Source organism: Nomascus leucogenys, chromosome 4 (assembly GCF_006542625.1).
Source record: "Nomascus leucogenys isolate Asia chromosome 4, Asia_NLE_v1, whole genome shotgun sequence".
NCBI classification, from domain to species: Eukaryota; Metazoa; Chordata; class Mammalia; order Primates; family Hylobatidae; genus Nomascus; species Nomascus leucogenys.
Window position 1 is genome coordinate 113,649,996 of NC_044384.1, and position 27,625 is coordinate 113,677,620.

Consider the following 27,625-nt stretch of genomic DNA (forward strand, 5'->3'; position numbering starts at 1 on the left):
CTGCAGTGAGCCATGATTGCACCACTGCACTCCAGCCTGGGTGACAAAGCAAGACCCTGTCTCAAACAAACAAACAAACAAACAAACAAAAATAGTGCTTGGACAACTTATCTTGTGGGTAGAGCATAAAAGTCTGCATGGAACACTCGTTCTCCTCACTGAGTAGGGAATGCCCAACCCCTCACTCATTCAGGAATTCATATTCATCCCAGACTCACTGATGTTCTCATCTCTTACTCACCAAAAACGGACAGGACTGAAGTTTTATTGAGGTCCTAAGCATTATTATTATTGTTTTTTTTGTTTTTGTTTTATTTTGAGACGGAGTCTTACTGTGTCGCCCAGGCTGGAGCAGAGTGGCATGATCTCGGCTCACTGCAACCTCTGCCTCCGGGTTTCAAGTGATTCTCCTGCCTCAGTTCCCAAGTAGCTGGGATTATAGGAGCTTACCACCACGACCAGCTAATGTTTATATTTTTTAGTAGAGACAGCGTTTCACCATGTTGGTCAGGCTGGTCTTGAACTCCTGATCTCAGGTGATCCGCCTGCCTCAGCCCAGCATTTATTTTCTATATGAACCCTTCCCAACCAGGGTCTTCTAAGAGTGGTCTTTGGTTTGAACCCCATTCTGACATTTCAACATGTGGTGTCTCCACTGTTGTCAGAGAGTAAGTTAACAACACTTTCTAAGCACATAATCATTATAAACTTATCACTTTTGTAAATGTGTCACAGCAACACTGACTGTTCTAAGAGAGTGTAAATTCCACAGAAGGGGACGCAGAAAGGTAGCATCATTGCACAGCTCACTGGCAAAAGAAGTGCATCGGCTGCTGTCTCCTCCTCTACTCCCCTGGGATCTGAGTGTGGGCGTCAAATACAGGATGAACCCCCCTCAACCCCCCTGCTCCTGCAAGAACAACAATAAAAGGCAATAAAATTCCAAGGCCACAGCTTCCCTCCAGCTTCTCCCACACCTCCACTCTCAGCCTCGTGGTTTGCCACACCCTCCCGTGTCTCTGAGGCCTTGGTGCCAACTGCACTTTATGGAGGAGAAGGTGGTGGTAAATAGAGTTAAAGAGCAGTTACTAGGTCTTGGCAATTTGGATGTAATCTCTTTAAGTCATTCAAACAACTTGTTTTTAAAACACCCAGTGTTTGTCTGTAATCTCAGTGTTTTGGGAGGCTGAGGCAGGAGGATCGCTTGAAGCCAGGAGTTTGAGACCAGCCTGAGCAACATCGTGGGACCCTATCTTGACAAAAAAATTTTAAAAAATTTAAAAATTAGGCATGGTAGTGTGCCTGTAGTCCTAGCTACTCTGGAGGCTAAGGTGAGAGGATCCCTTGAGGCCAGGTATTCAAGGCTACAGGGAGTTATGACTGTGCCACTGCACTCCAGCCTGGGTGACAGAGTGAGACCCTGTCTCTTAAAAACTAAACCAAACCAAACCAAACCAAAACACAGTATTTACCCATGGAGTAATGTGACGGGTAAGGCACATGTGGTCTGCCTTAGGAAAGTTCTAAGAAAGATATAAATAGTCCTGGCTCCACAGTGGAAATCCAACCCTGTTGAGGTGGGGGTACTTACAGACCATTTTCCCTTTGGACAATCATAGCAGGAAAGTTCACATAATGATGGCATCCTAAAGGACAATGCTATCACAAGAACAAACCACAGAAGTTCTCCAGGGGGGCCTGGAAGCCAAGGCAGGCATAGTCTCGGGTCTGCCACAAACCCAACATCTTGGCTCAGAGACTGTCTTGACCCTCAAATTCCAGCTCCGGGTCTCCAAGTCACCCAGCTTCCCTTGCCCTCTGAGAAGGGCTGTCCTGGGGTGGCTGACTCACCGTCACCTCTTCTGGGTTCCCATGAGCTATTTCCACCACCCTTAGGGCAGGATCCACCTTCACCTTGGCGCGGGACATGAACTGGATGACAGACGAACTGTCCTGTGGAAAAAAACAACACAACTTACTCGAAGATTTTTCTATGATAATGGCTGGGCCTTGAGAGGGACTGGGCAGAACTGAAATTCCATGATTCCATGTAGCCCAGACAAAAATTTTATCATTGAACTAGATACCTCTCCATCCCAGGCACCCACATAAACACAGACTTCCAGGGTCTCTATTGAGGATTCTTTGCAGATCATGCTGGATGCTGGGAAATGATGGAGTTTGCCAGTAATCAACACACGCAAGCTGTGTGCTGTGGTTTCCAAGCAGTTAGAGCCAGATATTTGGATATTGATATTGACATGCTCACAAAGAGTTGAGGATAAATAAAGTTGTTTAATTGTGTACAGCAAATCCAGGTCTGGCATTCCACAGAAGGCATCTGATCTACATTTTATAGGCATCTCCCTGCCTTGACCACAACCCTCAAACCCTTCATATGAGTTGCTTTTAACTCTTTCTTTGCTCTTAAATGAAGTTGTTTTGGAATCAAAACCATTTAACATTGAAAGAGGATGCCTGATGGGGGAGGGGGAAATATCTGGCTTATAAATTAAGGAGAAAGGGGCAGGCGTATAAGGGAGCACATCTAAGACTCAGGAATCACACCCCAGCCAGAGGCAGGCAGAGGCCTTCCTGTGGGCTCAGATTCAAAGCCACTGATCCAGACAACCAGAAAATGGCACCAAAGTAGGGATGGAGAATGAATTTGGAAGAAGACAGGGACTGGAAAAACTGTGGCCTGGGGAGGAGCCAGAACCGCAAGCCAGTGGTACAGGTTGATCGTGGAGCAGAAGGGCAGCCTGGCTTCTGTCACGGAAACAGACAGTAGAGAACTAGTGCATTCAACATTCTACCTGTGGGGCAGGAGGGGCTCCACAGGCAAGGTGTCTTGTGGTGTCCCCACCTACATCTACCCAGCTTGCCTGTCACGCAAGGAGCTCACACTCAAATGCCACCTTTGGTTAAACCCTCAAAGAAACAGGAAGGTAGAAGACTCCACAGAAAACAGTTCCAAGGGTACCCTTTGCTCATCTCTGCCAAAGAAACCACAAAGACCTTCCTGGGGCACACAGCGACCCCAGTCTGTATATGTGACTTGGGAGTTATGCACCAATTATCATTCTTTTCTTTAAACAACTATAAAACACATTTTAAATGCTTTTGGAAAGCTTGTCATTCAAAAGAGTTACTCTAGTTAACTCACTTTAAGCAAGAAATAATTTTAAGCAACAAATAATCTTTTACCAATTTGACAGTTTTATAAAGTTGGGGTTTTATGTATCAGGATACGCTGTATTTTCAATCTTGAATAATAATAATAATCTTGGGCCAGGCACGATGGTTAAGGCCTGTAACCCCAGCACTTTGAGAGACTGAAGTGGGAGGATCACTTGAGGCTAGGAGGTCAAGACCAGCCTGGGGAACATCCTCTCTCTACAAAAAATTTTTTAAAAATTCACCTGGCATGGTAGCATGGGCCTGCAGTCCTAGCTGAGGACTAGCTGAGGCAGGAAGATCACTTGAGCCCAGGAGTTTGAGGCTGCAGTGAGCTATGATTGCGCCACTGTACTCCCATCTGGGTGACAGAGTGAGTTCCTGTCTCTAAAAATATTTTTTTAGGCCAGGCGCGGTGGCTCACACCTGTAATCCCAGCACTTTGGGAGGCCGAGGTGGGCAGATCACGAGGTCAGGAGATCGAGACCATCCTGGCTAACACAGTGAAACCCCGTCTCTACTAAAAATACAAAAAATTAGCTGGGCGAGGTGGCGGGCGCCTGTAGTCCCAGCTACTCGGGAGGCTGAGGCAGGAGAATGGCGTGAACCCCAGGGGGCGGGGCCTGCAGTGAGCCGAGATCGCGCCATTGCACTCCAGCCTGGGCGACAGCAAGACTCTGTCTCAAAAAATATATATATATATATATTTTTTTTTAAATAAAAAAATTAAAATAAATAAAAATAAACTTGGATATTAATAATAATAATGATGACATAATTGCCAACATTACAGGCCAAGCAGATGAAGAGTCTGGCACAGGATGGGCTCCCACGGTTGTAGAATCAGTGAGAAAAGCCTTACAGACTGAAAGAAGAATAATTCCAAAGAAATCCAAATCCTACGGTGATTTTTTTTTTTTTTTATTATACTTTAGGTTTTAGGGTACATGTGCACAATGTGCAGGTTTGTTACATATGTATCCATGTGCCATGTTGGTTTGCTGCACCCATTAACTCGTCGTTTAGCATTAGGTATACCTCCTAATGCTGTCCCTCCCCCTCCCCCCACCCCACAACAGTCCCCAGAGTGTGATGTTCCCCTTCCTGTGTCCATGAGTTCTCATTGTTCAATTCCCACCTATGAGTGAGAACATGTGGTGTTTGGTTTTTTGTCCCTGCGATAGTTTACTGAGAATGATGGTTTCCAGTTTCATCCATGTCCCTACAAAGGACATGAACTCATCATTTTTTAATGGCTGCATAGTATTCCATGGTGTATATGTGCCACATTTTCTTAATCCAGTCTATCGTTGTTGGACATTTGGGTTGGTTCCAACTCTTTGCTATTGTGAATAGTGCCGCAATAAACATACGTGTGCATGTGTCTTTATAGCAGCATGATTTATAGTCCTTTGGGTATATACCCAGTAATGGGATGGCTGGGTCAAATGGTATTTCTAGTTCTAGATCCCTAAGGAATCGCCACACTGACTTCCACAATGGTTGAACTAGTTTACAGTCCCACCAACAGTGTAAAAGTGTTCCTATTTCTCCACATCCTCTCCAGCACCTGTTGTTTCCTGACTTTTTAATGATGGCCATTCTAACTGGTGTGAGATGGTATCTCATTGTGGTTTTGATTTGCATTTCTCTGATGGCCAGTGATGATGAGCATTTTTTCATGTGTTTTTTGGCTGTATAAATGTCTTCTTTTGAGAAGTGTCTGTTCATGTCCTTTGCCCACTTTTTGATGGGGTTGTTGGTTTTTTTCTTGTAAATTTGTTTGAGTTCATTGTAGATTCTGGATATTAGCCCTTTGTCAGATGAGTAGGTTGCAAAAATTTCCTCCCATTCTGTAGGTTGCCTGTTCACTCTGATGGTAGTTTCTTTTGCTGTGCAGAAGCTCTTTAGTTTAATTAGATCCCATTTGTCAATTTTGGCTTTTGTTGCCATTGCTTTTGGTGTTTTAGACATGAAGTCCTTGCCCATGCCTGTGTCCTGAATGGTATTGCCTAGGTTTTCTTCCAGGGTTTTAATGGTTTTAGGTCTAACATTTAAGTCTTTAATCCATCTTGAATTAATTTTTGTATAAGGTTTAAGGAAGGGATCCAGTTTCAGCTTTCTACATATGGCTAGCCAGTTTTCCCAGCACCATTTATTAAATAGGGAATCCTTTCCCCATTTCTTGTTTTTGTCAGGTTTGTCAAAGATCCGATAGTTGTAGATATGCGGCATCATTTCTGAGGGCTCTGTTCTGTTCCATTGATCTATGCCTCTGTTGTGGTACCAGTACCATGCTGCTTTGGTTACTGTAGCCTTGTAGTATAGTTTGAAGTCAGGTAGTGTGATGCCTCCAGCTTTGTTCTTTTGACTCAGGATTGACTTGGCGATGCGAGCTCTTTTTTGGTTCCATATGAACTTTAAAGTAGTTTTTTCCAATTCTGTGAAGAAAGTTATTGGTAGCTTGATGGGGATGGCATTGAATCTATAAATTACCTTGGGCAGTATGGCCATTTTCACGATATTGATTCTTCCAACCCATGAGCATGGAATGTTCTTCCATTTGTTTGTATCCTCTTTTATTTCACTCAGCAGTGGTTTGTAGTTCTCCTTGAAGAGGTCCTTCACATCCCTTGTAAGTTGGATTCCTAGGTACGTTATTCTCTTTGAAGCAATTGTGAATGGGAGTTCACTCATGATTTGGCTCTCTGTTTGTCTGTGATTGGTGTACAAGAATGCTTGTGATTTTTGTACATTGATTTTGTATCCTGAGACTTTGCTGAAGTTGCTAACCAGCTTAAGGAGATTTTGGGCTGAGACGACCGGGTTTTCTAGATATACAATCATGTCATCTGCAAACAGGGACAATTTGACTTCCTCTTTTCCTAATTGAATACCCTTTATTTGCTTCTCCTGCCTGATTGCCCTGGCCAGAACTTCCAGCACTATGTTGAATAGGAGTGGTGAGAGAGGGCATCCCTGTCTTGTGCCAGTTTTCAAAGGGAATGCTTCCAGTTTTTGCCCATTCAGTATGATATTGGCTGTGGGTTTGTCATAGATAGCTCTTATTATTTTGAGATACGTCCCATCAATACCTAATTTATTGAGAGTTTTTAGCATGAAGGGTTGTTGAATTTTGTCAAAGGCCTTTTCTGCATCTATTGAGATAATCATGTGGTTTTTGTCTTTGGTTCTGTTTATATGCTGGATTACATTTATTGATTTGCGTATGTTGAACCAGCCTTGCATCCCAGGGATGAAGCCCACTTGATCATGGTGTATAAGCTTTTTGATGTGCTGCTGGATTCGGTTTGCCAGTATTTTATTGAGGATTTTTGCATCAATGTTCATCAAGGATATTGGTCTGAAATTCTCTTTTTTGGTTATGTCTCTGCCAGGCTTTGGTATCAGGACGATGCTGGCCTCATAAAATGTGTTAGGGAGGATTCCCTCTTTTTCTATTGATTGGAATAGTTTCAGAAGGAATGGTAGCAGTTGCTCCTTGTACCTCTGGTAGAATTCGGCTGTGAATCCATCCGGTCTTGGACTCTTTTTGGTTGGTAAGCTATTGATTATTGCCACAATTTCAGAGCCTGTTATTGGTCTATTCAGAGATTCAACTTCTTCCTGATTTAGTCTTGGGAGGGTGTATTTGTCGAGGAATTTATCCATTTCTTCTAGATTTTCTAGTTTATTTGCATAGAGGTGTTTGTAGTATTCTCTGATGGTAGATTGTATTTCTGTGGGATCAGTGGTGATATCCCCTTTATCAATTTTTATTGTGTCTATTTGATTCTTCTCTCTTTTCTTCATTAGTCTTGCTAGCGGTCTATCACTTTTGTTGATCTTTTCAAAAAACCAGCTCCTGGATTCATTAATTTTTTGAAGGGTTTTTTGTGTCTCTATTTCCTTCAGTTCTGCTCTGATTTTAGTTATTTCTAGCCTTCTGCTAGCTTTTGAATGTGTTTGCTCTTGCTTTTCTAGTTCTTTTAATTGTGATGTTAGGGTGTCAATTTTGGATCTTTCCTGCTTTCTTTTGTGGGCATTTAGTGCTATAAATTTCCCTCTACACACTGCTTTGAATGTGTCCCAGAGATTCTGGTATGTTGTGTCTTTGTTCTCGTTTGTTTCAAAGAACATCTTTATTTCTGCCTTCATTTCGTTATGTACCCAATAGTCATTCAGGAGCAGGTTGTTCAGTTTCCATGTAGTTGAGCGGTTTTGAGTGAGTTTCTTAATCCTGAGTTCTAGTTTGATTACACTGTGGTCTGAGAGACAGTTTGTTATAATTTCTGTTCTTTTACATTTGCTGAGGAGTGTTTTACTTCCAACTATGTGGTCAATTTTGGAGTAGGTGTGCTGTGGTGCTGAAAAGAATGTATATTCTGTTGATTTGGGGTGGAGAGTTCTGTAGATGTCTATTAGGTCCACTTTGTGCAGAGCTGAGTTCAATTCCTCAATTTTTTTTTTTTTTTTTTGAGATGGAGTCTCACTCTGTTGCCCAGGCTGGAGTGCAATGGCACGATCTCGGCTCACTGCAACCTCCACCTCCCGGGTTCAAGCAATTCTTCTGCCTCCGCCTCCCGAGTAGCTGAGACTACAGGTGCCCGCCACCATGCCAGGCTAATTTTTGTATTTTTTAGTAGAGATGGGGTTTCACCATGTTGGCCAGGCTTGTTTTGAATTCCTGACCTTGTGATACGCCCACCTTATCCTCCCAAAGTGCTGGGATTACAGGTGTGATCCACTGCGCCCGGCTCCTACAGTGATTTTAAAAATCAGATCCTACATTTTAAATGAAAACTTGTTAAGGTCAAAACAGTAAAACCTCAAATTCCCTTGTCTGGGGCCAGATCTTGAGGTCAAAAGGAAAATAAACACGACCGTAGGCCCAGGCAAACCACAAGGCTGGCGCTGCTCCACATCCTTTGGGAGGCCTGGAGCCATGCGGGCTCCACTCCCCAAGGGAGGCTGTAGCTGGCTTCAGGGCAACTGAAGCTCTGGGAGCAGCTGAAGCCCCATCTGGCTTCCAGGTCAACTTTATTCTAAGCTTTTCTCTGCACCTGGAAGTGCTCCTGGTTTCTGCTGAAAGGGCACATGGAGAATGAGCCTTGAAGGCTTCATATGACATCCTACAGCTTTTAGCTCTCTTGCCTGGGGCTCTACTGGCCTGGCTGGCTCATGGGGACAGTGGTCACTGGGACATGTTCCTTGGCAAAGGGTCACCACTGGCTGCTGGGATAGAAATGCAGAAGAACCAGGCTGCAGAGCTGTGCATGATTAAGCGCAAATAACTGAAGTGCAAGCAGCAGCCATCTGGGTTGAGGATAAGGGAAACTGATGTGGCTTACAGCCACCAGTGCTGTCACCAGGGCTCTATGGACAGTGGCAAGTATGGCACAGGCAGTAAAACTGTCTGCAGCACCATTTGTGAAGAACACAAACAGGACAGGTACATATGCAGAGGCATAGTCCTCCAGCCTGGCCTGGGGACACATTTCAGGAAGGTACTTCTCCAGACGTGGGGCTTTCCAGCCTCCCTTATGGAATCAGAGGATGGCCAGTGGTGCTGTAAGTCAGGCCTGGTCCTCCTCCAACACTGTCCTTTATAAAGGGAGAGATACAAAGGGAGGAGAAAGCACCGCGGTGTGAGTCCAACTTGACCCAAACCAGTTTCCCTCCAGAGCAAACCAGAGAAACCAGAACTATGCACAGCTCTCTTCAGGTGTGTGAGGCCTGTAACAGCTACAGATTGAAAATGGAAAAACATCCCCTGACGCCTGCATCCTCTCAGGTCAGTGTGTTACCTCTGTGCCTATTTAAAAATAACCACAGAATGACTTTTCTAAGGCTATTCATTCACACGCGGATAGGTTTGTACAGATTAACACATTTAGTCTTTCTAAAGAAAAATAATTGGAATCTCTGTGGCTAACATGCATATTTAGTTTTATCTTCACATGTAATTATTTTTACAGCATCTTGGTGGAAGTGGCCTCTCAGCAGCTCTCATCTTAAAATAAATCATAGGAAATTTGTATGATTCTTCAAGAGCCACTGATGCACTGGTTGAGGTGTTTTTTAATGAACCACCTGTGATAAACTCATAATAGCAAAGTGACCTGAGGTTCAAAAGTTGGACCAAAACAAACTGTCATTTAAACTAGGACTCATGGGTCAAATCTGGCCCTCTGCCTGTTTTTATAAAGTTTTACTGGATCACAGCCATGCCCATTCATTTGAGTGTTGTCTATGGCTGCTTTCACAATACAATGGCAGAGTTGAACAGTTGCAAGATGCTGCAGGGCCTGCAAAGCCTGAAATATTTACCACTGGCCCTTTACAGAAAAGGTTAGCCAACCTTCATCCAAAGCGAGGTCCCTAGACCTGCAGGACTGGCATCACCTGGGCGCTTGCGGCAACTGGAGAGCCTCAGACTCTACCCCAAAGGAATCTGTGTTTGAACAAGATCTCCAGGTGATTCTGATGCAAACTAAAGCATGAGAAACTTAAATGGCCTAACAAAATCCCTGGGGAAGGTGTTAAAAATGAAGATGCTGATTTATTAAGTGTGAGGTGGAGCCCAGGATTCTGCATTTCTAACAAACTCTCAGGTGACGCTGATGCTGCTGGTCCTCGGACCACACTTTGAGTAGCAAGGGTCTGGTATTTTACCCTGGCATTGTCTACCAGCAAAATTACCAATGGCACTTGCTGGAAAAGTTTCAAAAGGGGCGGCCAGACCATTACTAAACAGTTAAACAACAACTACAACAACAGACGTTGGTGAGGATGCAAAGAAAAGGGAACGCTTATACACTGTTGACGGGAATGTAAATTAGTACAATCAAAAAAGCAGTATGGAGATTTCTCAAAGACCTAAAAATAGAACGGCCATTCCATCCAGCAATCACACTAATGGGTATATACCCAAAGGGAAAGAAATATTGTATAAAAAATATACCTGCACTGGTAAGTTTATTGCAGCACTATTCGCAATAGCAAAGATAGGGAATCAGCTTAAGTGTCCATCAATGGATGACTGGTTATAGAAAATGTGGTATATACACACACACACACACACACACACACACACACACCATGGAATACTACTCAGCCATAAATAAGAATTAAATTATGTCTTTTGCAGCAACATGGATGGAAATGGAGTCCATTACCCTAAGTGAAATAACTCATAAATAGTCAACTACTGCATGTTCTCACTTATAAGTGGGAGCTAAGTAATGGGTACCCATAGGCATAAAGAGTGGAATCAATAGACATTGGAGACTCCAAAATGTGGGAGGGGGGTGAAGGTTGAAAAGTTACCTATTGGGTACCATGTTCACTATTCAGGTGATGGGTACACTAAAAGCCCAGATTTCATCACTATACAATATATTCATATAAGAAGTCTGCACTTTTACCCCCTACATACATAAAAATAAAAACAGTCTTTTGTAGATAGCCAAAAGTGGGGGCAGCCATAGTGTCATGAGGACACCAATTCAAATGCTTTCCTTTTTCCTTTTTCTTACCCAGAATCGGATGTCAACAATTCAAATGCTTCTAAATGCATCCTACAAGTGCGGTTCATTAGGGCTTACCTTTTTCAGGATTTCTGTGTTCAGCAGCATGTAAATGTCTATAGTACGACTTTCTTCTTTAGCAAGAGCACTAAAGTTACAGTGTGCTGTTAGGCAAGAAATTCCTGGTTTTTCACAGTCCTGAGAAGAAAAGTCAGAAAAATTTCCAATGGAATTAAGAACAAAGACAAATCCACAACAATTTATAGAGTAGTGGGCTCCATGAACTTGGTGACTAAGGCAATTCCAGGCAGAGGAAATCCACAAGAAGATGCAATCATTCTTTCTCGCCACCAGAGGGCATTCAAGGGATTTCCCACCCGGTGGGAACCAGAGCACGCCTTTAAGTCAAGCAACTGGGAGAAAACAGCTCACTATTTTATCCTACCAAGAATTGGATGAATTCACAAAGAGAAATAATTTTTTTTTAAACCCACACACTTAAATTTTGCATTGTGAAATCATTCTTATGAGTTTTGAACACAGACACGTTTCCTACATTATGTGATTTCCACCTGTGTAGTGGCAAATATACTTTCATGCCTATTTATTAGGTAGGGTAAATGACGGGGCTAAGAAGTCATGTGACTCTTGCTCAAGGAAACACAGAAGTTACAACAGAGACATAAATCTCGGCTGGGTGCAGTGGCTCACGCCTGTAATCCCAGCACTTTGGGAGGCTGAGGTAGGGGGGTCACCTGAGATCAGGAGTTCAAGACCAGTTTGGCCAACATGGTGAAACCCTGTCTCTACAAAAAATACAGAAATTAGTCAGGCGTGGTGGCGGGTGCCTGTAGTCCCAGCTACTGGGGAGGCTGAGGCAGGAGAATTGCATGAACCCAAGAGGCAGAAGCTGCAGTGAGCTGAGATCACGCCACTGCACTCCACCCTGGGCGACAGAGCAAGACTCCATCTCAAAACAAACAAACAAACAAAGAACCAAAAACGTAAATCCCAAATTTAAGTTACAAAAGTTTTCTTTTTTATATGATAGGTTCCAAAATGCATATACATACCTTGATGATGTTTCATCTATAGGGAATAATTTTCAGCCAGACAGAGTCGTAACTATAAAATCACTAGGTATCACTACATCTAACAAGTCTAAGGGCTTTAAACAATATCATCCTCACTATGTAAGTAAAAAAAAAAAAAAAAACCCAACCTTTCAAGTGGCAAACAGTCATCCTTCTCAACAGGAGAAAAGAATGAGAAGGGAAATGATAAAGGTGAGATGTGCCAGGGCTGAAATAAGGAGCTTAGAGAAATGTAACCAAAGATTAAAAAAGGAGGCTTTGGAAAAGCATTGTCATTCCATCTTCAATACCTTCACTTTTTAAAAATGGAGGTGTAACAAATATAGTAAATAGAACAAATCTGAAGTGTATGTCTTTATAATTTTTTTTTTTTTTGAGACAAGTCTTGCTCTGTCACACAGGCTGGAGTACAGTGGCACGATCTTGGCTCACTGCAAACTCCGCCTCCCTGATTCAAGCGATTCTCCTGCCTCAGCCTCCCGAGTAGCTGGGATTACAGGTGCCCACCACCACATCCAGCTAATTTTTTTTTTTTTTTTTTTTGAGACGGAGTCTTGCTCTGTCGCCCAGGCTGGAGTGCAGTGGCACAATCTCAGCTCATTGCAAGCTCCGCCTCCCAGGTTCACGCCATTCTCCTGCCTCAGCCTCTCCAAGTAGCTGGGACTACAGGCGCCCGCCACCACGCCCAGCTAATTTTTGTATTTTTAGTAGATACAGGGTTTCACCATGTTGGCCAGGCTGGTCTCAAACTCCTGACCTCAGGTGATCCACCTCCTCAGCCTCCCTAAGTGCTGGTATTACAGGCATGAACCACCGTGCCCGGCCTGTCTTTATAAATTTTTACATGTGTTTATACCTGGAGGACCACCACCCTGATTAGGATGTAGGACATTTCCAGCATCTAAGCAGGCTCTCTCATGCTCCATCCCATCCATATTCCTCTGAAAGTAACCACTTTCCTGACCGCATCATCACGATTAGTTTTTGCTATTTCTGAACTTTGTATACGTGAAATATTACAATATGTGGCTTTTGTCTCTAGCTTCTTCCACTCAATATATTCTGTCTGTGAGATTCATTCATGTAGCAGTAGTTTGTTATTTTTCATTACTGTGTAATATTCCAGTGTATGGATATACCAAAATTGCTTACTTATTCTCCTATTGATGGATATTTGCATTGTTCTCAGCTTTCAGCTATTTTAACATTTCTGTGAGCATTCTTTTTCATGTCTTTTCTAGGGGGGCACAAGTACTCATTTTTCTTGGGGATATACTCAAGAGTAGAATGGCTGTGTCATAGGATACACACATTTTGTTTTAGTAGATATTATCAGTTTCCCAAAATGTTTGCACAAGAATAATCGCTCTTGTTTAGACTCACTCTAGTTGAAGAAACATTTTACTTTGTGCTTGGTGGGTTGCAAAGATTTATCCCTTTTCCAGGTAATAGGATTTGGAATGTAAATTTAACATTTTGATTGAAACCTCAGACTGAAAATTAGGAGTTGACCACAGTCTGTGCCTTTATAAGTCAATTGATTAAAACCAGATTTAGGAAATAATAAATATCAAATAGAAAACTGGTGTCTTCCGAGTGAGGACCACCTGTGTTACCCCAACCACTAAACAAATCCTTACCAAGACTTTTCTTCCGGACTTTGTGAAAAAAGCAAATATTGTGTGGAAGATATTTTCTTGTTCTTGAGGGATGATGCAGGGAGTTGGGTTTTTCTGGAAAGAGCAGTTTCCCTTCTCTTGGCTCACCTGCAAATGAAAAGAGGTCTGTCAGAGGAGTCAGTCTCAAGAATGAATCATGATGCTGGAGCCTCTTATTGTAGAGGCAGGAGTGGTAGAACCCTAATTCACCTTTCCTCTTTGTCCATTTTGAAGTGGAGAACAGTCGCCGAAAAGCTGAAAGGCAGAAGTTGTAGCATCAACGGGGCCAAATAATAGAAAATGTGGATCTTAGGTCCCCCAATAATTGATGAGATGGCATATAACATGCAAATGAGATGTGACTAGGAAATAGGAAGACGTAAGGAGTAAAATAAGCCTTATACTCCATGGTTTTGAAAGCACACTTAAGAACATCCTTACAAGCAATTCTTGTCTGAATGAGGAAAAGGAGACTCAACTTAGGTCACCGGCCAACAGTCATGGAGTCAAGAACCCAGGTCTGGAACTTGGGACCAAGCCTGATGGATGATCTGCTGCCAGAGGTTTTTAACCATTCTAGAGAGCCCCCAGGGTGCTGTAAAACTCCTTAGGGGTCCTTCTAGAGAAAAGGAATGAGCAGCAAGCAGGACTGCTCTCGGTCCAACTCTAAAGCCAGAGTTTTGCTACCAAAAAAATAACTGACCAGTCTCTGCCCTGAGCCAGATGGGGACCTGCATGCTTGCCGAGCTCTTGGTGAGTAATTTGATTTTGCTTCTGACAGCAATGGCAATGGTGCTGAGTGACAGTGACAGCAACATCAGAAACAAAACAATGGTGCTTAGTCTTTCTTGATGATTTCCTTAAGAACAGCACTCTTTTTGATGTTTAAATTGAGGAACTGTTGGAAAAAATGAAGTCTTCTTTATATATCACCATATCACACTGGTTGTAGCTGAAGACTGGACAGGATGTGAGATCAAACCAGAAAATTAATAATTAGTAATTCATAATTTAGGATTGTGCTTACAATCCCATGGCTAACCACAGGCATCTGTTACATTGCCCTATCTATAATGCCCTTGAGTAAAATATAGTTGTTCAAGAATGTTTCAACTTTTTATTCATGGTAGGGAACAAAAACTTTTTTTGCTTTTTTTTTTTAACTTTTATTTTACGTTTGGGAGTACATGTGCAGGTGTGTTATATAGGTAAACTTGTGTCATGCAGGTTTTTGGCACAGATTATTTCATCACCCAGGTACTAAGCCTAGTACCCAATAGTTATTTTTTTCTACTCCTCTCTCTCCTTCCAACCTCCATTCTCAAGTATACTCCAGTGTCTGTTGTTCCCTTCTTTGTGTTCATAAGTTCTCATAATTTAGCTCCCACTTACCACTGAGATCATGCAATATTTGGTTTTCTGTTCCTGTGTTAGTTTGCTAAGGATAATGGCCTCCAGCGCCATCCATGTTCCTGCAAAGGGCATGATCTCATTCTTTTTTATGGCTGCATAGTATTCCATGGTATATCTGTACAACATTTTCTTTATCCAATCTGTCTTTGATGGGTATTTAAGTTGATTCCATGTCTTTGCTATTGTGACTAGTGCTGCAATGAACATTCATGTGCATGTGTCTTTATGGTAGAATGATTTATATTCATTTGGGTATATATACCCAGTAATGGGATGCTGGGTCAATTGGCAGTTCTGTTTTTAGCTCTTTGAGGAATAGCCGCACTGCTTTCCACAATGGTTGAGCAAATTTATACTCCCACCAACAGTATATAAGCATTCTCTTTTCTCCAAAACCTCTCCAGCATCTGTTGATTTTTGACTTTTGCTTTGTTTTTTTTTTTTTTTTTTGAGTTGGAGTCTCACACTGTTGCCCAGGCTGGAGTGCAGTGGCGTGATCTCAGCTCATTGCAAGCTCTGCCTCCCGGGTTCAAGCCATTCTCCTGCCTCAGCCTCCTGAGTAGCTGGGACTACAGGCACCTGCCACCATGCCTGGCTAATTTTTTTTTTGTATTTTTAGTAGATATGGGGTTTCACCATGTTAGCCAGGATGGTCTCGATCTCCTGACCTCGTGATCCACCTGCCTCGGCCTCCCAAAGTGCTGGGATTACAGGCATGAGCCACCGCACCGGGCCAATTTTTGACTTTTGAACAATAGCCATTCTGACTGGTATGAGATGGTATCTCACTGTGGTTTTGATTTGCATTTCTGTAATGACCAGTGATATTGAGTTTTTCACATGCTTGTTGTCTGCAGGTATGTCTTCTTTAGAAAAGTGTCTGTTCATGTCCTTTGCCCTCTTTTTAATGGAGTTGTTTTATTCTTGCAAATTTAAGTTCCTTACAGATGATAGATATTAGACCTTTGTCAGATGCATAGTTTGCAAATATTTTCTTCCATTCTGTAGGTTGTCTGTTTACTCTGTTGATAGTTTCTTTTGCTGTGTAGAAGCTCTTACGTTTAATTAGGTTCTATTTGTCAGTTTTTGCTACACAAATAAACTAAAGCTACCAATGCTAATCTATTAATAATGAATTATAAAACAAGACCACCAAAATTTGCTAAATTGATCTCTATTTTATCTTTGATCTGAATACATTCCAGGATTTACTATACATGTCTGAAAATAAATAAGGTGAAGGTTTATATCCTCAAGTTAAACTATTAGCAAAGAGGATGTTGCCTATAGAAGTTTCTCACAGTTTGGGACTTATTGCCCTTTAGAAGTGTCTAATAATTTGGAAATTTTGTTTTTTTTTTTTTTAGAGACAGGGTCTCTGTCTCCCAGGCTGAAGAATAGTAGTCCAGCTCACTGCAGCTTCAGCCTCCTGGGCTCAGGTGATCCTTCTTCCTCAGCCTCCTGAGTAGCTGGGACTATAGGCACATGCCACCACACATGGCTATTTTTTGTTTTGTTTTGTTTTTTGCTGGTTTCTTTCTTTTCTTTTTTTTTGTTTTTTTTTTTGGTAGAGATAGAGTTTTGCCACATTACCCAGGCTGGTCTCGAACTCCTGAGCTCAAGCAATCTGCCTGCCTTGGCCTTCCAAAGCACTGGGATTACAGGCATGAGCCACCGCACCCAGCCTCAATTATTTTATTTGAACCACAACATTTGGGGAAAACACACTAGCCTGAAATGATCTCAATCAACCTCAGGTTTGGATGATTTTAGAGGACAGGAGAGAGAAACAATGGGAAGGAGGCAATGAGCTTTAATGAAGATTTGGTAATTATTCCTTGGGTTCAATTGTTGAAAGTTGCGATAAATATTTGAAAGCCCATTTTAGAAAGCAATACGTAAGCTGTTGACATGGGGAGCAGCATGAACATTCACTTGCAAGACAAATGAGGAAAACAGCCGCTGCAGTGCTATGCAAGCGGGCGTTGGTGTGTGCCAATCAAATTTCAGCACCAACATGGATTCAAGAAGTTCCGCATTTCAAATAAATTAGGCAAATTGTAGATGATATATTCTGGTAAACTGCTGACTAAAAATGTGGCTTAGAAATGATACCCATCCATCTCAGAAGATGCACACTTGGATAAAATTATTGTGTGAAACATAAGAATGAAGAATATTATAGATTAATATATCATTCTTACAAAATTTTAAGCTTTCAACCACATGATTAAGTTAAACATTATAAGCAGATAGTTGATTATTTCTTTCATTTCTCCTAACTTCTTTTTATTGAGATAAATTTACAGGCATTAAAATCCACAGATCTAAAGGGTGCAGTTTGATGAATTATGTCACCCAGTAACTACCACCCCATGAAAGTACAGAACTTGTCTCTCACTCCAGAAAGTTCCCACCAGTCCCTTGCCAGTCAATTCCCACTGCCCACTCCCCCGACCTCAAAGGCAATCATAGTTCTGATTCCTATTAAGTTGGCAAAAAAAAGAGGGTTAAATTTATCTAATTAGGGAAATGGAGGATGTGCTATTTGGGGCTTGCCCTATATTTAGGCATATATAGTATATTGTGGATGGAAAATATTTATGTTTATTGGGTGCTTGAGAATCCGAATGTGTGTAGTTGTGCTCTTAATATCCATCACTTTTTCACTCCGAAGCCTGTAGGTCTCCACATTCCCTGTCTGTCTTCTGGAGTGGACATCTGCTGACAGACTGCTGGAAACTGTTTTCTGCAGCCCTGTGGCACGCACATTCCTCTGCTGAGATTACGAGGCCTGGCCACCCAAACACATTTGGTCTGGGTTTAGAGAAACACAACCTCCAAGCCCTGCAGGATGCATCCATCCCTCATTAAAATCAGGCGTGGGAGCAGAGTTCCTCCTTGCTCTGCACATCGGTGCTTCAGGTTTCTAGGCAGGGAGAGGAAGCTTGGGAGCAGAGCTCCAGCCCAGCCAGCATTGCTAATGTGCTTCAGGTGTGAAGAGCTGCCACTGTCATCTGGCCACAAGACGCCAGCAGGGAGGGGCTGGGAGATGGGAAAGGCAGGGCAAGCAAGTGAGAAACAGCCTAAGCCTCAGTGTCAACCCCAAGGGGCAGAGTCACAGCTCAGAAGTTAGTTTCTGTCTCCCGCTAGGAGTTTCTGGGGTGGCCTGTGAACAGGGTAATGGCGATGGCGTGATGTGATGCAGTGTGACACCTAATCTGCCCCTAGTGGGATCTGGAAAAGGGAAATGAGGACTGAGTCTGCGGTGAATGAAAATCTTGGCCAGTTGTGCTCCTGACTGTGGTTACGTGGGAATCACTTCAATCGGGGAAAGCAACGTTTTTCTGAAAGGTTCAGGGTGGTCCCCTTTCAAAAGGAGATTGAAGGTTGCCTGGTGCTACATAAGTCTGATTCAGACCAGCTAATCCTATTGCAGTCGCACCTTCAGTCCTCAGCTAAAACTCAGGAACTCAGTACCCACCCAGGGTCATCAAGGTGGAGGGGGGCGGTCCTCTAACCGTGTTGAACAGGTACCAATGTGACAGCCATGACAATAGTACCTAACACTTGCACGGCCCTTACTGCACACCAGGCTCTCAGTGCTTTCCACACATTCAGTCCTCACAGCAGTTCCCTGAGGCAGGTGCTATTACTGTCCCCACATTTTTCTGTTTTTTTTTGAGATGGAGTCTTGCTCTGTTACCCAGGCTGTAGTGCAGTGGTGCGATCTCGGCTCACTGCAACCTCTGCCTCCTGGGCTCAGGTAATTCTGCCTCAGCCTCCCCAGTAGCTGGAATTACAGGCACACACCACCATGCCTGGCTAAGTTTTTTTGTATTTTTAGTAGAGATGGGGTTTCATTATATTGGTCAGGCTGGTCTTGAACCCCTGACCTCAGGGGATCCACCTGCCTCAGCCTCCCAAAGTGTTGAGATTACAGGTGTGAGCCACAGTGCCTGGCCTACTGTCCCCATTTTACAGATGGAGGCAAGCTGAGAGGCAACAGGAGGCCCAATGACCACCAGAGGCCCCCCAGGTAGCAGGCCACAGAACTGGCCGGGGACACATGTCACACAGCTGCAGACATCTGCTTGTCACCACTTTCCTGCACTACCTCTTAGGTGGAAGGTGAGGATGGGGCTGGGGCAGGAGTCACAGAAGAGTAGAGGTGGAGGGAAAGCTTCCTTTCCTCTTACTGTGGTCAGAGGAAGAAACCACTAGCCTGGAAACCTCAGCATTCTCCAGCCTGACCCATTTCCACCACTGTGGCAAAAAAATCACTCCTGCCTAGACCATGGGAGATAAAAGTGCCTGCTGACTGAGAAGACGCCTATTCTGTACAGTCTCTTGGGCTGGAAGGGGGAACAGAGCATTCTGGAATGTTGTTTCTGGAAGGCAGCTGCGAGATCATGCAGTCCTTGTGGCCTCAGCTGACAGATAAGGAAACAGAGGTCCCCGAGTTCAGCGACTTGTCCGAGGTCACATCTGGGCCCCAGTGAAGGAGTTCTGTGGTACAGAGGGTCTTGATGAATACTCAATAGTCCTGGCTTCAGCCCTAGCTCTGCCTGCTACCAGCCGTGCCAGTTTGGGTCTCCAGGGCCTCAATTTCCTCATCTACACATGAGGATGTTGGCCTACGTAGTCACTCAGGTTGTCCTCAATTGCTAATTCCTCACTTCATGAACTGTCTGTGTATTTTCATTACAGCAGGGGGCTACCTTATCTCATCACACAGATAAACAATTACTGACTATCCATCCTCCCACAACTTGGTTTTAACCGCCCTCTTTGCTCAAAGTCAAGGGGACGTGATGCTTTTTTCATGTGTTGCAGACAACCCAAGCATCCCCGGCCAATGACCAACAATGTCATTTCCTTGGCTGGCTAAGAACTCTGTGGCCATCTCCCCCTTGCTCTTCTCTGCCCACTCAGTCCTCATTTATTTCCCAGGCTACCAGAGTCCAAATGCTTCTCATGACATGGCTGCTTATCTCTCAGGGCCTCTGGGAGCTGGCAGAGGTCCATGGCTATTAGAATTTGAACAAAAGGACTTCACCAGGCACCCAAACAAGGACAGGAGGATGCAGGACACAGTGACAAGGCTGTATTCTACCAAGGCAGGTACTGAGGGTTTTCTGTTGGCATCTGTCCTCCCCCTTACCCCAAGGAGGACATTGTGTAAACTGAAAACATGAGATGGTGGTGACTGGGGAAGCTGTCAGGAACCCTGGCTGTAGGAGCCCAAGGAGTGACCATCAGTTGGTGGCAGAGTCTGGGTCAGCCTCAGTGAAGGGAGCTGTCATGGTCAGAAGCCACCACGGTGCCAGGCCTGTGAGAGGATAAAGAATCCCCTGTTCACTCTAGGGGATCTGGCAAGACCTTGCTTCATGAAGTACTGGGTTTGAAGTGTGAATCAGGGCTGATTCCATAGGTGTGATACTGAGAAAGAGAGCAGACCCTTTGTTTCAAACGTTGTCGTCATCTGATCCCAGGTGGAGAAGGGAAGTCAAGAGCTTTTACTTTCTAGGCTGAGGTGGTCTGATAAACGGCTTGGAGGAAATGGCATTTCCATGTTGAAGGCTCAATCAGGCACTTCTAAGAGTTGTCTGTTGACTCAGAGCAAGAGAGAGGACACAGGTTTCCTCCCACAGGGCCCCAGAACAGAGCAGCCAAACACAGTCCCTGTGCCTGGGTTTGAACACTGAAGAGGCAGAAAAGTCCTCTAATCTTTTTTCTAAGTGTCATGCTCCAAGCACATCACCCTGGGAAATTGCTTATGGTCCCATCTCTATACTGAGTTCAGATATCAATGGAAATAATACTAATATTAGGTGCTGTTAGTATGTTAGAGAACGGCATATGCTGAATCCTTACGGCACCCATGTGTGGAGGGTACTACTCTCAGAAGAATGACCATATAATTTATTTTCTAAACTGGGACATTTTTGAGGTTCAATCAGGTAGAACAGCAACACAGAGACATTTATCAGGGATGTGACAGATAAGCTTTAACTGCTGCTTTCCTTAATTTCCACCCCTTTTTACAGATGAGAAAACTGAGGCCCAGAGAGGTTAAGTAACCTGTCATGTCTGAGAAGCACATCTCGAAAATCCCCGCCAGGATGCTCTGTCCCACTCCATCTTCCTTGCACCAGGCTGCATAGTTGCTATTCCACATACTGAAGCCCAAACAAAACCACCACCTCACTGTTTATCCATTTGCAGCCCCTCAGAGCACAGCTCCTAATGAGATTATAAATCTTGTCTACAAATTTCTCCCTCCATCAGGAAGTCAGCCCCTCTCATGATCTGACTCAGAGGAAGTGGCATTGCAGGTGGATCTCAAAGGATAAAGAAAACTTCTCAGGAGTAAAGGGAGGAGGGAGAAAGGAATTCCAGGAAGAGAAGAGCATGTGCAAAAGCATAGAGGGGCAAACTTGAGACTTGAGTCTAGAGAGCTGAGGAGTTCAACACAGGTCAAGCACTGGATGAATGCTGGGTAGAGGGGTAGAGGTGGCCAGAACTGAGGCAGGGGAGATGGGCCTGGACACGGAGGAGGGCATGTGACAAGTCTTACACGTGGCGTGGGTGGAGGTAGTTACCTAGAAGGTAATAGGAACCAGGGAAAGCTTTGAAGCAGGAGAATGTATGAGAATGTATGATTTAGATCATGTGGATTAACGTCACTCAAAATTAAAGAAATAATCTGCAGCTTTGGTATGTAGTATTTTTAGCATTTTTTTTTTTTTTTTTTTTTTTTTTTTTTTTTTTTAAGACAGAGTTTTGCTCTTGTTGCTCAGGCTGGAGTGCAATGGTGCAATCTCGGCTCACCACAACCTCTGCCTTCCGGGTTCAAGCAATTCTCCTGCCTCAGCCTCCCGAGTAGCTGGGATGATGGGTGTGTGCCACCATGCCCGGCTAATTTTGTATTTTTAGTAGAGATGGCGTTTCACCATGTTGGTCACGCTGGTCTCAAACTCCTGACCTCAGATGATCTGTCCGCCTCGGCCTCCCAAAGTGCTGGGATTACAGGTGTGAGCCACTATGCCTGGCCTATTAGTATATTTTTAACAGGCAGAAGCATAGATGCCTCTACCAGTTTGCCATTCTACCAGTACTAACCCCATCAGCTGGCTGGGGTTCCAAGGATAGGAAGGGTTACCAAAGTGTCCATGGCTTGATGCCCCTTGAATGCGTGCATCACCAATCAAAGGAAAATGGAAGATTAAATTAACAGAGGAACAAACTGAATGACAGTAATGCTCCCCATGAGCCACGGCTGGAGTCATCCCACAGGGTGGTTTTTGGGTAAAAAAAAAAAAAAATCCTAAAAGGTATGATCTAAACGCTATGTTTGTTGAATTGGCTTGGATTAAAAGGGACCTAGGTTCATTTTAGAATAACATGTGTTTCCTGTTAACTCACGTTTCTGTGTTATTCATTGACTTTATGTTCTCTGTTACATCCCTGGGCCCCTTTTCCATATTGTATTACACCAATCACAGCTGACGGCAACCGGGTAAACATGACCCACCCCCTGACTTATCGCCTGCTTCTCTGAAGTCACACGCTCCTTGAGTTTGAAAACTCAGAGAATGTTTTGAATGCCTACTTTGCTAATTCAATTACCCATTGCCTATTCTGAGAACCAAGGCATCAAAAGACAGTAAGCCCCTATTCCGGCACAGGAGGCTGAACACATACTATAATGGCTGCGATGACATTAATTTTAGGACTTCAGGGTTTGAAATAAAGATAGTACGCATACAATGACTGAGAAATGATACCAGCTGGTTGATTAGCCTGACCTAAGTGTCTAGTTCTAGAAAGATAAATAAGATAGCTTCATATTATCCATCTAGAAAAATGCAAACCATGATTTATGGTTGCTTACCAGCCTTAAAGAGCCCTTCAAATTATATCTCGTGTTAAATCATGTTGCTATGATTTACTATTGAGTGTTTCTTCATATTAACCAAAGACTAAAATATAATAATATTAATGAATCCTAGACAAATACTTTCATGTATCGCCATTCATTTCAAGACCCTGTAATAATGCAGACTCAGGATAACCTACAAAGGGTGGATGCTCACAGGCTCTGTTCATTTACTCTAATTTTTCAATTGCAATGACACTATTTAATATAAGGCCAGAGAAACAGCGATAATGATCTTAGATTGCTCCTTAATATGAACATGCCTAACTTCATGCTACTCGTGTGTGCATCACTCCATTTGAAGGTAATGAGGAGTCTTCAATGGCATTCTTCGGGAGATCCTTCTGAAGAATGATGGGTTCTTTGCTTTGTGAAAAGAGACCCCGTGTTCATTAGTGCACCAAGTTCGGATTTTCTGATATTTACCCCTCTGTGTAGCTAGTGGTTCCACGGTGTTTACATAAGAGACAAAAATCCAAAAAAGAGAAACAGTCTGATGATCACAACAACATAAGCTAGGCTAATATGAGGGGCTCTGGCTTTGGGCAGTCCCTGCTAGCTTCAGTGTTCAAGTAAACAGTTCTGTCTTTGAACTGAAACGGGTAAACAAAATCACATGACAGCCCACTCCAAACCTGCAGAGCTGGGGATGGAGCAGGAGGAGCAAGAAGTTAAAGAATGACCTAGTATCACTTAAGCACAGAAAGGAAAAGATCGTAACTTTAACTCTAGATGTCTTCTCCCTTTCTAACTGAAAACTGTCTTCTAAATAAAATACTCGCTTTCTCTAACCCTTTCCCCATCCCTTAAGGCAGTCATCCCTGTGAAAAGTGGTATGCGGTCTGAAAAGGTCAGGGTGTTACGGAGATCAAACCTGAAACTGAAAATAAAGGGGCAAAGCCTCCAGACCAACGTTTCAGAGGAAAGGTTGAGTATAATCCATTGCAGAGTTTTGATTTCTGTATGAGGCTGCCATTATTTCATGAACAATTTCGCTTCTCATGATAAAAGCCAGTGGATTTGATTTCCATCAGCTTTAGGGTTTGGCTAAAACAATGCCCCTGCATCCTCCCTTCCTCCCTCTTCCTTTGCGTGTGACAGGCCAATGTGCTGGAAAGTCAAGAGTGCAGGCCACCACCACCAGGCTGCCCTGTAAAACGGGATGGCCTTTAATTAATTTACTTGTAATCAGAGAAAGACAAGTTCCCCAGACGAAGCCCATTTCCCAGGCATGGGGATGGCCTTTTACTGGAGTTAAAGCGATACAGATGGGAAGTAGTCTCAGAGAGGCAGTGACACAAAAGAATTTCCAGATGCGGTCAGATTCTCTTTAGTGAAAAAGCAATACATAAATATGTTATCTGAGCACTTGACATGCATACCAAAAATGTTTTCCTTCCACAGATAATGAAATATTTTGGAAGCAGAATGGTCTGTTGATTTGGGTAATAAATGAGTCAATAGCCCCCATATGAGACACAACATGGTCCTTGGAATTGTATCTGCTTGTTTAAATTCTGGTTCTAGCACTTGGACCCATCTTCCCTTAAAGGCTAAAGCAGCACACCTATTCACTGGGTTGTCTCTGCATTTCCTGCATATATTGCTTTATTAGTTCCCTTTTATCAAAGGGTAAATCACACTCATTTTCTGGATGCCATGATTCCTACATCACCATCTGTCTAACCTTTTCCACTACTTTTCTGAGAGTACATACACCAGAGCAGTGAAAAGTGAAACCTCAGTGTCATTCACTAAGTCTCAAGTTTCAAGGACTTCATGGGAGGCCTGAAATATGCTTTAGGTCATAGGTTTAGATTAAAGAGAAGTAAGTGAGGTTGGCTCCCTGACAGCTAGGGAGATAATTACTTCTCAGCATCTAACAATGTTGAGGCAGTTCTTTTTGGTCTGAAGAAACTTGGGGTGTATGTCAGAAAAGCATTTTCCTGTTTTTGCGCTTCCGAAGCATACACAATTAGTCCTTGGCAGTTTAAATGAGAACCATGTGTTTCTCGGCAATGGCTGATGAGCCTGTTTATCCTCAGTGAGATTTCCTGTTATCGACTTTGGTAACAACCCATCACCCCTGCCATGGCAATGCTCTGTGTCATGTTGCTTTTAAGGAATGAACGTAAGCAAATTCCTCACCACCAACTTTTAACGCCTATTCATGCAGCAGACCAGAAAACACCAGGCACCTACACATCGGCATTCAACCGGCCTACATGCTGGCAACAAAGCGTTAATGCTTCCAGATGTCATAGCAGCTGTGAGCACAAGACATTTGGGCTCCTTGATAAGGCCGGGCGCCTTCAGTCAGCAGGGAGACAGCACTGCTGGCTTGATTTATTCTCTGGCCACACAGGTTAAAGGGCAGCCTCTGAACCACACTGTGTACGGACAGCCGGGGCTGAAGCTTACCCCACCTTCCAGAGGGTGTGTGTTGAGTGTAACTTGTGCACAGAAGCACACACGCTTTCTCCCTCTAGCCAAGCTCAAATTAACCAAGAGCCTAGGAATGTAACTCTTGTTCCAGAATTCAATCAGCCATCTCCCTTCTTTTAAGTGTTTGGCTTCTGTTGAGAAAAAGATTTAAGGCAAACCTAATCCTGACCCATTTCAGGAACTTGACTATTCAGCTTGCATTCATACATGTGCAGAAAGAAGAAAATGAATAAGAAAAAGAAAAGAAAGTTTAAGGCCATTACTGAGATCAGCAGTGTCTGCGTGAGAGAGAGAAACTGAGGGGGAAGGAAATATGTGTTCAAATCCCTGACCAAAGTCTGTAGAGTTTAAATTTGCTCTAAGAAGCCTTCGTTTCTGATAAGTAATTCAATCTCTTATTTCAAAATTTCACCTTCTTATTCTCACATTGCAATTAAGGCAACCTCTGCCATGGGTTAAAGGAATTTGTCAAAATATTCCTACTGGGGGATCTCAAGTAGAGATGGGGGGATGTCCTGGAGCCAATCCCCCGGAGATACAAGGGGTGACTGTGTGTCTGAGGATGCCACTAACAGAGTGGAAGCAGCCATTTCTTTCATTTATCTGAGCACTCGCTATGGTCTCGGCACCAAATGCTGGGGATACACAGAAAATAAGGACCTTGCCCTTTGCTCTCATGGTGTTTTTAATCTCGTGGAAGAAGACTGACGATAAGAGAGTAATTTCACATAGTGACGAGTGCTATGAAGAAAACAACATACAAATGGGATAGAGAGTAATGGGGGTTTGCAACTTTAGGTAAAGTGTTCAGGGAAGACTCATTGAGAAAGTGAACTCTGGGCTCAGATCTGCATAATAAGAAGGAGCCAGCTATGCAAAGATTGGAGGGAACAGTGTTCTCAGGAGAGGCAGGTGCAAAGGCCCTGAGGCAGGGCCATCTGTGAAGGCATCTGGGAAGGCTTGACAGAGAGGATATACGAACTGGGTCTTGAAGAATGAGTGAGCTTTCCACAGCCAGCGGGGAGGAGAAGTCACTAGCAAGGGCAGGGGGCCCAGGGAAGTGCACAGTGAGAGCCTTGAGCAGCCTTCATGGTCTAGGGAGGCTGGAAGACAAGGTCAGGGACGAGGGGCTATTGGAGAAAATGGCCTGGAAAGGTGGGTGGAAGGGAACGCGGGGTTTTGGACCTCATGGCTTTGGCCATTAAGATTTCCTTGATTTTTTTTTTTTTTTTACTGAGAATCTCGGAGTGTTTCTGAGCATTATACAGATAAATTATTAGGACTAGAAGTTGGTGTAGAGAAATTATTAGGACTAAAGTTCTCAGATGGTAAACCAGGTCCTTACTTCCTGAGTGATAATGACTCATGATGAGGGGTTGGATGAAGAAGCAGGGGATTTGCTGCTGAGTTTTGAATTTTTATTTGGAGAATATGGAGAGAGCAAAGAGGACACCCTGGGACGGGGAAGAAACTTAAAGGAATTGTAATCTTTTTCGGAAGAGAAGGGGGAAGTCAAGGTAATAGCTCAACTTCTCTACAAGAGGGAACTAGGCAATTGTTTTTCATTTTAGCTAAGAAAAGGTTATGGGGCATGGAGAATTGTGGATAGTCATAACAAGGGATTCGAGGGATACCAGAATGGCTTAACAAAGAGAACTTGCTGGAAAAGCGGTTCTGTTGTACTGGGGAGACATCTCGATTGTATTCTGTCCAAAGGTAGAGGGTTGGATCATATAATCCCCCAAATCCACCTCTTCCTACATGAGAGGGGTTTCTAATCCTTGTTAGAAGGAACCTCTCACCCAGAGAGCTGGCTTGGTACAGTCAACCCTTGAATTTCCACAAAAAAAATTAAGGGTGAAGGCGAGGAAAAAAAGAAGCATGTGTTCATGATGAGGAAGAGCAGCAGAGATAAAAATGTGCATTGTTCAGTTTCGTCTTGGGTTATTTGCTGGGCTGTTTAAAGTGCCTGGCCTGGCTCTTATACAAGTCTCAGCTCCAATAAGCTGGCTGCAGGGGAGACTTCTCGTTGCAATTACCCTCTAAGCATAGCTAAGTCATAAAATCCAGGACTTTTCTGATGTGAAATGTGCAGGCTTTAAAAATCAGTGTCACTGTCAACTGCTGTTGCCAGCAAAATAAGTGATTCACATTGTGGCAGAAAACTCCCCCAGAGTGAAAGCTAATGAGAACACACACGGAGACCTCTGGATGTCCAGTCGGAACCCCACACAACGACAGCATGGGGGCTGGCGTTTCAAAGGTCAGAAATCAAATAGGGCTAAAATCAAGGGGGAGAGAATTCTCAGAAAAGACACAGACTTGGCAAGGACTTCATGGGCAAAGAAATTCTCATTGCAAACTCCT

At 43.5% G+C, this 27,625-nt stretch overlaps 1 protein-coding gene across 1 annotated transcript in view; it reads right to left on the bottom strand.

Moving 5' to 3' along the window:
* Window positions 1-27,625, bottom strand: part of ITGA9 (integrin subunit alpha 9) — a 380,757-nt gene that overhangs the window by 36,591 nt on the left and 316,541 nt on the right. The window contains exons 24-26 of the mRNA XM_003256852.3: window positions 13,441-13,566; window positions 10,785-10,904; window positions 1,852-1,953 (exon numbers count right to left, since the gene is read on the bottom strand). Coding sequence (XP_003256900.2) covers window positions 1,852-1,953; window positions 10,785-10,904; window positions 13,441-13,566 — 348 coding nt within the window. The remainder of the gene's footprint in view (window positions 1-1,851; window positions 1,954-10,784; window positions 10,905-13,440; window positions 13,567-27,625) is intronic.